The 14,491-nt window shown below is 35.2% G+C and overlaps 1 protein-coding gene across 3 annotated transcripts; it reads left to right on the top strand.

Annotated features, from left to right (window-relative positions):
* Nucleotides 1-9,875: 9,875 nt before the first annotated feature.
* Nucleotides 9,876-14,336, top strand: LOC129900516 (vesicle-associated membrane protein 711-like). Of its 3 annotated transcripts, none has more exons than XM_055975504.1 (5): nucleotides 9,876-9,986; nucleotides 10,224-10,468; nucleotides 12,530-12,720; nucleotides 13,112-13,275; nucleotides 13,929-14,336. In XM_055975504.1, the coding sequence occupies exons 2-5, from the start codon at nucleotides 10,252-10,254 to the stop codon at nucleotides 14,017-14,019; spliced, it is 663 nt and encodes a 220-aa protein (XP_055831479.1). In that variant the 5' UTR covers nucleotides 9,876-9,986; nucleotides 10,224-10,251; the 3' UTR covers nucleotides 14,020-14,336. The 3 variants fall into 3 exon arrangements, with proteins under 3 accessions (XP_055831479.1, XP_055831480.1, XP_055831481.1); XM_055975505.1 differs by lacking the exon at nucleotides 9,876-9,986 and adding an exon at nucleotides 9,990-10,042; XM_055975506.1 differs by lacking the exon at nucleotides 9,876-9,986 and adding an exon at nucleotides 10,006-10,068.
* Nucleotides 14,337-14,491: the final 155 nt, after the last annotated feature.

Genomic DNA, 14,491 nt, shown 5'->3' with positions numbered 1-14,491 from the left:
TTCTCACTAGGATGTGAATCTTTGGGAGGGTGAAGTTTGAAAATTCAAATTATAAATGAATCACCTTAGGTTATCTCTTATATATATGTTTGTGAACACTGTAGCAAGTTTAAATTTATATTATTAAGGTGTTAATCTTTATTATTTCAATGATGCTATACTCAAGTATTTTTCTATGATTTTCATTAATAATATATGATATGGTGGTCTGATTAATTGCTTATGAGAATAAGCTCCATGTATTGTTATGAAATATAACATATTGCATACAAAAACACTTGTATGTATTACATAAATAAGTAGTGATTAGTATTTTTCTCTCAATTGATTTAGAATCAAAAATCAAATATTTTTAATCTAATAGATTTTAATTTGAGGTATATGATTAGTAGATATACCATGTGTAACACCTCACAAGTTTCAAGTCAAGATGATATCATGAGAAGTTGAAAATTTTGCAAAAATTGAAATTCATGAGTAGCATCTATGAACCATAGATGAAATCAAGGGCCGTATATAAGGCTCATAGATCAACTTCAGAAGCAGAAATTTTCGTCTGAGTTTTACGAGTCCAGTCTACGAATCGTAAATTCATTTATTCATTAGATTCGTTCGCATGATAGTAAGGCTGATTTATTCATCAAATCTTTACCAACTATAACTTTTGAAAATGGTGTAAGTTGGAATGTGAAGATTCAATTTTTTTATTGATGTTCCCATAAGGGGGAGTTAATATACTTTACACTCTTTTTTTACGACAAAATTTTATCCCATTGATTTTTTCTTGTAAGGATCTTAATAAGGAAATCAAAATACATATTATTGGATATGTATTCTCTTTTTTGATTCACTATAAAAAAAATCACTTATCTTTTCTAGTAAAATTTTAATGAGGCACATTATCTATCAATTAGACATCTGAGGTAAAAAATACTCTTCAATTTTCATTTAAAATCTAGTTGTATCATTCATATTTCTTCGTATACAAACTTATCACCTATACCCCTAATTTGACGAAAAGTGTCAAATCAGATAAAATTACTCAATTTTTAACCCAATACCCTACAAAAATTCAAATTCAAATCCAACCCATCTAACTAATTTAACCCAAATAAATATACTCATTTTCAATACCCATTCAACTAAGATATGCATACAAGAGATGTATCTGGCTAATTAGATTTCAGATTTGTCAAGCACCTAACATGGAATAGAGCATAAGAATGAGGGAATTTTGTATATGCCTCTCTTTGTTAATTTTTGTCGATCTGTTTGGTGAATTTTGATGGGTTAGTAGTTAAGAAGTGCAAATAGATGATTTCAGATGAAAGAGGAATTGATAATGAATTTCTAGGATGATGACGAGGAAGACGACGTTGATCTGCCGGTTGAATTGAAATCATAAGATGCGTGTGAATCACATTGATACGACTTAGCGCACGCATTACTCGGTGGCCTTGAAATTCTTGATTTACCATCAAAGATTCAAATTTTGCAGTAATTGAAAATCCTAATTCCTAAATTATGTACAATCAATTCAGAAATAATCAAATCTAAACCTGGATAAATGTGTGAAAACCTATAAATTCAAAAACATTTCAAGATAATTGTGGTATATATATAACGAATATAACTGTGGTATAGATAACGAATATCCGAAGATTGAAAAATTGAAAAAGAATGAAACCTTAACAAGAATTTACACCAAAAAACTCCTAAAATCGAACTAATTGATAAAAGTGATAATCGAAGATGCTAGAGAACTAAATTTAACTCTTTTCTTTTAGAGAGAATTGTTCTTACTAAATTTGACTCTTTTTTTTTTAGAGAGAATTATTCTTCTTTCTTCTCCATTTTTTTTTAATTAAAGACCCAATGGGCCATTTTATTGAAAAGAAAGATATTTGTACACAAAAAAGAAGCAGACCACATAGCTGAAGCTATGCGCTAGCTATGGTGTCGGAGCTCGTGGATGGCCCTTCTCGTCAATGATGGTTTGCTTTCATACAAGATGAACTTAGAACTATAAATCCACAGCTGAAGATCTCTTTGCCCGCGATTGAAGCATGCTCCTCCCTTAAGCTTCTCCAATTACTCTTTCTTTGAACTCATAATATTATTTGAACTTTATCGGAGCTCTATAGAAAACTTAGTCCTCCCTTGTTTTGAATCACTGACTTCACATTTTTTTAAGTTAGTTATATGGGTCGGATTTGGGCTATATTAGATTGATGTGCTAAAAATTGAGTAATTTAATTTGATTTGAAGCTTTCTGTCAAATTAGAAATACGAGTGATAAATTTGTAAATAACGGACGAAGTATAATTTATTTGGGGAAGCACCAGAACTAAAGTTTGATATGACAAATAATATGAAAATAAATTGGACATGAGAATTTTACGTGGAAACCCCTCTAACTGATATAGGAAAAAAATCACGGGGTAGAAGGATCTCACTATTTTAATATGGAGTACACAACTCTCAAATACAAGGAGAAAACAATAATTAACACTTCTCTCCTGTAAAAGGAACAACTACTAAAGAGGACATTCAAGACTACAATATTTATCTTGGTGTATAACTCTATTTGTATTCTTTCTCTCTCTTTCTAGGATGATTTAAATAAGGGCAGAATGCCCTCTATTTATAAGCGGAAAAAAAACGCGTAAGAAATTACGCGTTAATAATTTTCTACGCGTAGGCAATTACTTTTCTTGGGCGGTGCCTCTCAATTCAAAAGTTGCTGCCAACTGTTTCCTTTTCTTTTGCGGCCTTTTCTTTTTCTTTCTTTTCACTTTTCCTTTTTGACTTCTTCTTTCTTTCATTCTCCCACTTGAAGATTTAATTGAGAATCAATTAAGTCTTCACACCATCCTTTCTACCCAATTACTGCAATGTTATGCTTCTGTTAGGCCAATAGAAGATCAACACCATATGAACTTATTACTGTTGATCGACTTCGTTAACATATCTGTCAGGTTGTCATTGGTGTGAATTTTCTGAATATCCACACTGCCTTCTTCTACCTTTTCACGGACAAAGTGATACTGAACTCGTATGTGTTTTGCCCTTGAATGAAATGCCGGATTCTTTGCAAGATGCAAAGCGCTCTGATTGTCACAAAACAAAGCAACCTTCTCGTGTTTGTGCCCGAGCTCCTCCAATAACATCTGCATCCATATTGCCTCTTTGCTAGCTTGTGTAGCTGTTATATATTCTGCTTCCGTCGTAGATATAGCCACGATAGATTGCAGTTTTGAAACCCAGCTTACAGCTCCTCCAGCAAGAGTAAACACATAACCTGTGGTGGACTTGCTTTTATCAAGATCACCTGCAAAATCTGAATCAACATAACCTTTAACAGTAAAGTCTGATCCTCCATAACAAATTGTAACATCTGAGGTACTCTTGATATATCTCAGGATCCTCTTAACAGTATTCTAATGCTCTCTACCAGGATTAGCCATGTATCGACTAATCACTCCCACTGCTTGTGCAATGTCAGGTCTTGTACATAGCATGACGAACATTAAACTTCTCACTGCTGATGCATACGGTACTCGAGACATCTCCATCCTCTCTGCTTCATTGCTAGGACTCATACTTGAGGATAACTTGAAATTAATAGGAAGTGGGGTAGAAATTGACTTACAATCTTGCATCTTGAAGCGTCTCAAGATTTTCTTCAAGTAGTTCTTTTGAGAAAGCCAAATCTTCCTATTATTTCTGTCTCGGTGAATTTGCATCCCTAGAATCTTGTTTTCTGGTCCCAAGTCCTTCATTTCAAACTCCCTAGCCAACTGTGCCTTTAAATTTGTGAGACGATCTTTGTTGGGGCCTACTACCAACATGTCGTCAACATACAACAACAAAATAACAAAATCTTCATCATCAAATCTCTTGTAATAAACACAAGGATCTGAACTATGTCTGTTGTATCCAAGGCTTATAATGAAGGAATCAAATCTCTTATACCAACACCTCGGCGCCTGTTTGAGGCCATATAGAGATTTGTTTAACCTGCAAACCAAGTTCTCTTTTCCCTGTTCTTCAAAACCTTCTGGTTGGAGCATATAAATTTCTTCTTCAAGCTCTCCATGAAGAAATGCAGTTTTGATATCTAACTGCTCCAAGTACAAGTCAAATGTAGCACACATCGCCAGAACCACTTGAATTGTTGTGAGTCAAACCACCGGAGAAAATATCTCATTGAAGTCTATACCTTCTTTCTGAGCGAATCCTTTCACCACTAATCTTGCACGATACTTCTCCACTTGATCATTACCATTCTATTTGATCTTGTAAACCCATTTGTTTCCAATGGCCTTCCTTCCTTGTGGTAATTGAACAAGATCTCATGTGTTTATTTTTATGAAGAGTTTCAATTTCTTCTTGCATTGCTGCCACCCACAGAGATGATTCTTGGCCTTTCATAGCCTCATGAAAAGTTGAAGGCTCTCCATCTTCTGTTAGTAGACAGTATGCAATATTACTCTTCATAGAATAATCTGAGTGCCAAGCTGGTTCTCTTCTCTCACTAGTTGACCGTCGAACTTGTGGAGTTTCGATCTCAGCTTGCTCTTGTTCTCCGTGCTCTGGTGCTGCTTCAGAAGAAACTGAAACTTCTTTTGTTTCTTCAACTTCAACTGTAGTAGTCTCTAATTTTTCTTTTGAAGTGCTACCTTCTTTTGCTTGTATCTTATTTTCAACAAATACAACATCCCTGCTGATTACCACCTTGTGGGCTGTGGGATCCTACAAGCGATACCCCTTGACTCCATCAGCATACCCTAAGAAAATACATTCCCTGGATTTTGGATCCAACTTCGATTTTTCTTGGGTGTTGTACATAACATAAGCAGGACTTTCGAATATATGTAAGCGAGAATAATCAGCTGGTTTTCCTGTCCATATCTTCATTGGCGTTTTCAGATCAATTGTGGTTGATGGTGACCGATTGATCACATAACAGACGGTTTTGACTGCATTTGTCCAGAATTATTTTTCCAACCCTGCAGTTGCCAACATAGCTCTTGTCTGTTCCAACAAGGTTCTGTTCATCCGCTCTGCTACTCCATTTTATTGTGGAGTATATGCCACCGTGCCTGCCATTTAATACCTTTTTATTTACAGAAGTTATTAAATTCATCACCAGTGTATTCTCCTCCATTATCTGTCCTCAAACACTTGATCTTTTTCTCAGATTCAAGTTCCACCCGTGCTTTGAATTCTTTGAAAACTGGAAAAACATCTACCTTTCTCTTGATTGGATACACCCAACTTCTCCTGGAGTAATTGTCGATGAATGACACGAAATATTTTGCTCCTCCTCGGGACTCCATCGGTGCTCGCCAAATATTAGAGTGGACCAGATCTAATATTTCTTTACTTTTAACAGAGAAACTGCTAAACTTCAGTCTATTCTGCTTACTGGTAACACAATGCTCACAAAAGGGTAAAGAAACCTTTTTGAGCCCTGGAAGAAGTTTTTGCTCAGCAAGAATCTTCGAACCTCGTTCCGACATATGGCCAAGCTTACGATGCCATATCATCATTGATTTTTCAAATAAATTTGCTGACGCAGTTGATGCTTCTCCTTCTTAATGTGTTTCACCTTTAAGCACATATAGGTTTGCAGCAAGTTTTTTTGCTTTCATCACTACAAGCGCTCCTTTGGATATTCTCATGACTCCACCATGAGTCTTATATGAACATTCATTATCATCTAGTTGTCCTAAAGCTAATAGATTCTTCTTCAAGTCTTTTACATGTAGTACTTTTCTGGATGGTGCGTATCGTGCCATCATACATCTTTATTTTAATGGACCCAATACCAATAACATCCAAAGCATGATCATTTCCCATGAACACAAACCCTCCTGAGATAGGATTATATTGATGGAACCATTCTCTCCTAAAAGTCATGTGCCATGTTGCTCCTATGTCCATGATCCAGACATCAGCGAAATATTTTCTGCCTTCATTATTTGATATTGCCTCACTACATAAAATATCTCCATCATCTGAGTACTTGCAATATTTTCTTGAGCATTTGATGGCTCAGGGTGTTCACTCTTCTTTTTGAACCGACAATCTTTCTTGAAGTGCCCTTTCTTGCCACAGTTGTAGTATTTGATATTCTTCTTACTTCTTGATTGAGATCTACCATAATTATGACTCCCACTGGGGCCACGTTCCATTGGTCTTTCTCTCACCATCATCAAGGCTTCAGCTTGCTGCGAACTTGCTTGTCTGTCTTCCTTATTTTTGCGTCGATTTTCTTCTTCTAAGACATCGGCTGCAATTTTATTAAAAACTAGACTGTCTGTATTGTTCGTCAGGTTGATGATGAGTTGATCATACGAGTCAGGCAGACTTTGAAATAGAAGCTCTGCACGTTCAGTCCCCTCTATTTTGCAACCCATTGTTGTAAGTTGCGAAAATAGAGTATTCAAAGTATTGATGTGTTAAGTAACCGACATGAACTCTGCCATTCGAAGAGTATACAATCTTCTTTTTAAGAAGATTTTATTATGCAAAGACTTGACCTCATACAATCCCGTAAGAGTATCCCATATTTCCTTCACCGTCCGCTTTTCAGCCACACTAGACAATACTTGATCAGCTAGTGCCATGTGTAGATCAGCAACTGCATTGCTGTCTATGTCGTTCCACTTACTGTCATCAGCAAAGTCTGCGGGCCTGCCTTCAATTGCACCTAAGCAATTGTCTTTTCTCAATATCGCTTTTATTTTCATTTTCCACAATGAGAAATTAGTCCCATTGAATTTCTCAACATCAAACTTTGTTGTACTCGACATTATTATTTGCTTCACACCTTTCTAGATCGTTTCTGAATATTTTACGAACAATTATGACAAAATGTACCGTTACCAAAATTTACTATTCACATGAATAGTATTTTTCACAGAATTTTATTATTCACGAAAAATTACTATTCACAGATAGTACCTTCGCATAAAATAGACAGAATAAACGAGGGCTCTAATACCATTGTTGGGGGGAGGAAGCACCACAACTAAAGTTTGATATGACAAATAATATGAAAATAAATTGGACACAAAAATTTTACGTGGAAACCCCTCTAACTGATAGAGGGGAAAAACCATGGGGTAGAAGGATCTCACTATTTTAATATGGAGTACACAGCTCTCAAATACAAGGAGAAAATAATAATTAACACTTCTCTCCTATAAAAGGAACAACTACTAAAGAGGACACTCAAGACTACAATATTTATCTTGGTGTATAACTCTCTTTGTATTCTTTCTCTCTCTTTCTAGGATGATTTAAATGAGGTCAGAATGCCCTCTATTTATAAGCGGAAAAAAAACGCGTAAGAAATTACGCGTTAAAAATTTTCTATGTGTAGGCAACTACTTTTCTTGGGCGGTGCCTCTCAATTTAAAAGTTGTTGCCAACTGTTTCCTTTTCTTTTGCAGCCTTTCCTTTTTCTTCCTTTTCACTTTTCCTTTTTGACTTCTTCTTTCTTTCATAATTGACCATATAGTATATAGAGGTAAAAATAACTATTAAACGAAAGTTAAAAGGTGGTTTTGACCCTTCTTCCTTTATTGTGATATAGTGAATGTATATTTGTATGGAGAAAAGTTAAAAACTCTAATTTAAGGTCAAATTAATTTTTCCCTACAAATAACGAGGTTCCCTTCCAATGTAATTCCTCTTGACCTTAGGAGAAACAAAAAATTCCCTTCTCTTAGATCATACTTCCTCTTCTATTCTTATTATTTTATAACACTTTTATAAAAGATTCTTACTTTTGCACCGAAGAAATTTTCATTTTACATATAAGAACTCATAAAATATCATTTTTTTGTTTATTTAATGTATAAGTTGTAATAAAGATCACTTCCACAAACTTTCAAACATTTTATCAAATTTAACATCTTCAAATTTTTTTTCTCTAAAATAATTCCTTTGTTCATTTTTAATTAGTTGCTAGGTTGTTTAATGTTATTTTGAAGATAACTAAGATGCCCGATGAATAGAAGTGGAGTACTATGATTCCATTATACAAGAACAAAGGTGATAATCAAAACTATAATAATTACAGGGATATCAAATTGCTAAGTCACACTATGAAGATATAGGAGAGAGTGGTGGAGATGAGGGTGAGAAGAGGAGTGTCAATCTCGGAGAATCAGTTCGGATTCATGCCGGGGCGGTCTACTACTGAAGCAATCCATCTTATGCGCAGACTAGTGGAGAAATTTAGAAAAAGAAAAAGGGATCTTCATATGATGTTCATTGATCTTGAAAAAGCTTATGACAAAATTCTAAGAGATGTTCTATAGAGGTGTCTGGAGGCTAAAGGTGTCCCGATGGTAAATATAAAGAACATGTATGCTATAGACAAGACTCAGGTTAGGACAGTGGGAAGTGACTCAAAGCATTTTTCCGTTGAAATAGGACTACATCAGGGATCTGTGTTGAGTCTGTTTCTTTTTGCCTTAGTGATGGATGAGCTGACACGGTCTATTTAAGAGAAGGTTTCATGGTGTATGCTATTTGTGGATGACATAGTGTTGATTAATGAGATTCGGGACAGAGCAAATGATAGGTTGGAGGTTTGGAGACAAACTCTGGAGTCCAAAGGATTCAAACTGAGTAAGACCAAAACAGAATACTTGGAATGCAAATTCAGTATTGTGATGGATGAAGAAGACATGGAAGTGAGGCTTGCTACTCAACCTATCCCCAAGAGAGAAAGCTTTAAATATCTTGGATCCATCATTTAGAGTAATGGAGACATCGACGATGATGTCACGCATCATATTGAGGCAACATGGATGAAATAGAGGCTTGCATTTAGAGTCATGTGTGATAAAAAGATACCATCTAAACTTAAAGATAAGTTCTACAGAATAATGGTTAGACCGATATTGTTATATGGAGTGGAGTGCTAGCCAGTCAAGAACTCGCATGTTCAGAAGGTGCATGTTGAGGAGATAAGAATGTTGAAATAGATGTGTGAACACACTAGAAGTGATAAGATTAAGAATGAAGTTATTCATGAGAAGTTGGGAGTGGTCTCAGTGGCAGATAAGATGAGAGAAGCAAGAATGTGATGGGTTGGACATGTGCAAATGAGGGGTGTTGATGCACTAGTTAGGACTTAAGAGGTGTGAGCGGTTAGATTTGGGGGTTATGCGGAGGGGTAGGAGTAGACCAAAAAAGTATTAGGGAGAGGTGATTAGACAGGATATGGCCCAACTCCATATCATCGAGGATATGACCTTAGTTAGAAAGGAGTGGAGGTCGCGGATTAGGGTAGAAGGTTAGTAGAACAAGAAGGCTAGTAGGGATAGAATGATGTACGGTCCTGTGACGGTTTATGATTGGTCGTAGGTCAAGGCGTGCCATCATAGATGTGTTTTTACGCCTCTCGATTATCACGTTACTTTGTTATTGTTATACAATTTGCAACGATTTTCGTTTTTGCCATTATGATATTTATCTTGGTTTTTCTATCTTATAGGGTTGATACTTTTGAGCCTAGGGTCTTCCGAAAATAGTCTCTCTATTTTCATGAGTTAGTGATAAGATCTGCGTATATTCTATCTTCTCCAGACCCCACCTGGGGAATTTCACTAGGTATCTTGTTCTTGTTGTTGTTGTTACTATATAAAAATATTTGTCAATTATAAAAATTAAAAAATAATTTATCACTTAATTTTTAATTTACATATTCTATTTGCTATAATCATTTTTCAAAGTAATAAAATTGTTATATTTAAATAAAAATATAATAAAATTATTATTTCAAATATGTCAAGTCTGATACGGAAAAAATAAAAATCAATCAGATCGAATACTATCCAAACACATGCTTGCCAATTTTAAATTTAAAACAAACCATGATTGGTGGCATTAAAGTTACTTGACAGCTCGGAAAGGGCAAGCGTGGGCCAATCTCTTCATCGCCTTCTTCCTCCCCCCAAAAGGTAAACGATCATCTCTTTTTTCTTCAAACTCAGCTCTAAATTTATATAACAAAAAGGTGAATTTAGAATTTGAAATCTGCGGGTATATACCTATATTATTATAAATTTTGATAGAAATAAATTTATACAGACGGTTGGAGCCGGATCTAGAATTTGAAATTACTATATACTTAATCATACATATACATATTTTAAAATATTTTTTGTTTTTATTTACATAATTGTATATATATACAGAGGAAGAAAGGTGCAGAGGAAGAGAAAAATGACGATACTGTACGCGCTGGTGGCGAGGGGATCCGTGGTGTTGGCGGAGCAGAGCGGGACGTCAACGAACGCGAGCACGATCGCGAGGCAGATTCTGGAGAAAATCCCAGGGAATAATGATTCGAATGTGTCGTACTCGCAGGATCGGTATATTTTCCATGTTAAACGCACTGATGGACTTACTGTCCTCTGTATGGCGGATGATAGTGCTGGAAGTAAGCAATTACCCTTTTGTTTAATGCAGTTATGTTGTTAGAATGTGTCTCAATTCATGTTTATGTTTATTCATCATATATGTTATGTATTAATCTAGACATATCTAAACAACAAGTAATCTCGCAAGTGAGGTCCGGGGAGAGTGGTGTGTGTGCACTCTTACCAGTTACCCCTACCTTGTGAAGTACAGAGGTTGTTTCCGTAAACCTAGATGTATCTAGATGAATAATATTGATCTAGGCATATTTTGACATATTGGCATATAATTCTCTTGACTTACAAGTGTTTGTTTAGTAGTTGATATTATAAAGTTGGACTTATGATTAGCTGGTAGAAATAGGTCTCAGTTTCTTGTTTTATGTCATGCTGTTTATGACTCGTGTAGTGCGGAGTTGAAGTGCTTATATTTTTTCTATCAATTACTTAAATTGTGAAAAAAATGAATTCACTTCATTTACAGTGTCAGAAAGACGATTTTTTTCCCAATATTAGATTGAAAAGGTCCTCAATTGAGTGGAACGTATATAGAATTCATAAAATGGACTCCAACTTTATTTTGAATTGAAGATAGTTGATTGATTGATATTGTAGTACAATGTCAGATAACACTTTGTAGTCAGATAACACATTGGTTTTGGGGAGTTTCAACTTCTGATGTTCAACAGATGTCTTAGTTTTCAAAAATAGGCCTTTTCATCTGGAACTTGACATCCAGTCAACTGGTCAAGCCATTTTTTATTATTTCTATTATCAGAGTAGCGGTTTTGCTTGATTGATGACAAAGGGATTGAAGTTAGGAGATGACTTCTGATGGACAACAACCTTAGGAGAACCTTCGTTTGGAAGTGCCAATTTCATGTTGGTGGGCTAAGTCCTTTTACTATGCCCTTAAGATTTCTCTAATTGAAGAAATATCTTATTAACAGTTTCTAGTAGCCTATGGAGAAATTCTGTTTGTCATTCCTGCAAATTTTATAACATGGAAGTAGGTTCTGACCAAGTATGGCATACTTTTAGATGTTAATTTAGGGGCAATATGTATATATGGATAGCAACAGGGAATGGGGATAGACAGTTGTTGTCCCTGGTGCAGTTGTTATCAGAATTTTTTTCCCTTTATGGATAGGAGAAGGGAATGAAATACTTCTACACTGACTTGTAGGTTTCCGGATTTTACTCATATATGCAAAATTACATTAATAAGACACTGCTAACTAGAATCTGCAACCTTTGTTATTTGGAAAAGTTGGGGCTTCAAAAATTTTGTTTTACCCATTGATACTGACTGTCTATGCATCTAACCTGTCCAAATATCTTTCAAATTTGCAAACAAAAAGATTGGAATGATCTTGTTTGCATATGATACTGCTACCAGCAGCGAATTGGTCCAAGTTAGAGCATCCCTTATTCTACTGTTTTCTGTATGAAAATGTGCCTTGTTCACATGTAACTGAGTTAGCACAAAATTCTTGCAGTAGTCTTAAGATAACTATAATTCAGTGAGCGGGTTAAAGGGTATATTAAACTCGCTAGGACTCCCATCACTGGGACTTGTCCCTTGGGATTAAAGCCATTTTATAAATCATAGAAACAGATCATAAAGTAAGTGTTGTCTTCTAAGTTCTAAGCAACCTTATGATCTTTAGTTACCGGGCCATTTCATGACATCACTGAATAACATCCCGCAACATTGGTAATTTTGCTTTTCTGGATTTATATTTATATTTTGTTCTGTTTTAGTGACATCTATTCTGTCTCCTTTAATATCTTTTACTTTGGAACTTCTTCCTTGGTTTTGTATCTCCTAGTACAACGTGTAATTATACTTTGGTTATTTGTTCCCAAAAAAGAAATTAGTTGTATGCAGATTTCTCATTTTAATATAGTTCAAACATTTTAACTAGTGTCTTAACTCTTTCGTAACACCACTCGTTTTACATTTCTGATATGTTTCCTAGGAAGATTGTCATATACAACTACTATGCCTCAGTCCCAAACAAGTTGGGGTCAGAAAGTTGTCAAATATTGTGGATATCTTACTATACTAAACTCCTTTGCAGGGAGAATCCCTTTCGCATTTCTTGAAGAAATCCACCAAAGATTTGTGAGGACCTATGGCCGAGCAGTTCTGTCTGCTCAGGCTTATGGTATGAATGATGAATTTTCAAGGGTCCTTAGCCAGCAAATGGAATACTACTCTAGTGATCCAAATGCAGACAGAATAAACAGGCTAAAGGGTGAAATGAGTCAGGTCAGTTACCAATGTTGTTTAGGGAGCTTATGTTCTAGATGATGGCTCATGCAAAATCCACGTTTTCTCAATCTGATGAGGATTGCATCTTTCAATGCGATTGCCTACCATGACTAATTGTTTTTCATAATTACCTCATCAACAAGCATATAACATAACGAGTGATTAGGCATAATAATTCGTGGTGTTTGATGCAACATGCTTTCTTTGAGATCATCAATAGTCATTTATATGTTCCTGTAATAAATCTCTTATTGTATTGATGAGTAGTGGTGATTAAAACAATATACAGTTTCAGTTGTCAGATCGAAATTGCAGCATATCATATTTACCAGCCATTACATTTTTGATATTAGCTAAGAAATTTTTGGATGTATGTGCCATGTAACAGGTGCGCACTGTCATGGTTGAGAATATCGATAAAGTTCTAGAGAGAGGTGATCGTTTGGAATTGCTGGTCGATAAAACAGCTAATATGCAAGAGAATACTTTCCGGTTCAGAAAGCAGGCTCGCCGTTTCAGAAGCACTGTATGGTGGAGAAATGTCAAACTCACGTATGTTGCTTCCTTTACTTGGACAAAAGCTCTTTCTTTGTTTTGTTTTTCCTTGCGGGGGAGGGGGGAGGGGGTTCTTTCAAGAGTTGGATGAATCACAACTATTAGATTTCCTTTATTGGGTAGGATTAAACTCTGATTCCAATGGTTAGGTTGTTTCATGTGAAGATCCTTATATGGCATCGCTGAAACTAGTTGTGCTCGTCCTACCTAAAATGATTTGACAAAATGGACAGCGCATCTTCCATTTTGTCAATTTCGAGAAATTTTAAAACGTGAATAATCCAGATTTTATATCTTTGGGAAGTCCAAAATTGTGAGGATGAAATGATTGATCAATATTAAGCTTTCTCGTGGATTTCTTGATTTGGTTATTCCATTTCCTTATAATATGTTTCACGATGTTTTATTCGCCTGTTCTTAAACAGAGTGAATTTTGTGAAGCAGTTCTAACAGCAGAACCCTACTTATACAGAAGATTTCATAGTTTTATACTATACTTAAATTCTCTGAATATATTTTTTTATTTTGTTGTTGATGATTGTTTTACTAGCTTGTTTACATTCAAGGACTTGCGAGCTTCAAGTTTTTCTTTTCCTATTTCATTGTTTAATTTTGTCATTGTTCTTTATAATAATGTTTGATTTTTGCAGGGTGGCTCTGATATTCCTCCTCCTTGTGATAGTTTATGTCGTTTTGGCTTTCGCTTGTCATGGACTTACGCTTCCAACTTGTTTGAAGTGAGGATTATTGGATCAGCATCACGTCTTCGTCTTGAGACATTTTATTGAAGTCCACTTATTTTGCAATTTTTTCATCTTATTAATCTTGGGGTAAAGCTTGGATGTGTATTTTGGCATGGATCTCATCATGGAAGTGTATTAATCGTGTGATGTTCTTAAGCTTATAAGCAAGCTAAAACTCTTGGCTTGAGAATGTAGATTGTATTTATCATTTTGGCTCCTGTGAGGAAAATGAAGGGGTCAAATAAAACTCATGATTGATTTCTTGGCTTGGTATCTGTGTTGAAATATATCTTGACTATCTTTTAAATTGCAGTACATGCTGAAATTTGGTTTTGTTGCTTACTTATGTTTGTACATGTTTTATTATATGACACCAAGGAAGGTTTCAACTTGGTGGATTTTGTTTCAGAAATTTGAAAACTTCATTTTGGAGAATATATTTCAATTTTTTATTTTATTTTTTGCTAGAA

The sequence above is a fragment of the Solanum dulcamara genome, chromosome 8 (assembly GCF_947179165.1).
Source record: "Solanum dulcamara chromosome 8, daSolDulc1.2, whole genome shotgun sequence".
NCBI lineage: Eukaryota > Viridiplantae > Streptophyta > Magnoliopsida > Solanales > Solanaceae > Solanum > Solanum dulcamara.
The sequence above is the reverse complement of the archived record's forward strand: the minus strand, read 5'-3'. Positions and strand labels throughout refer to the sequence as shown.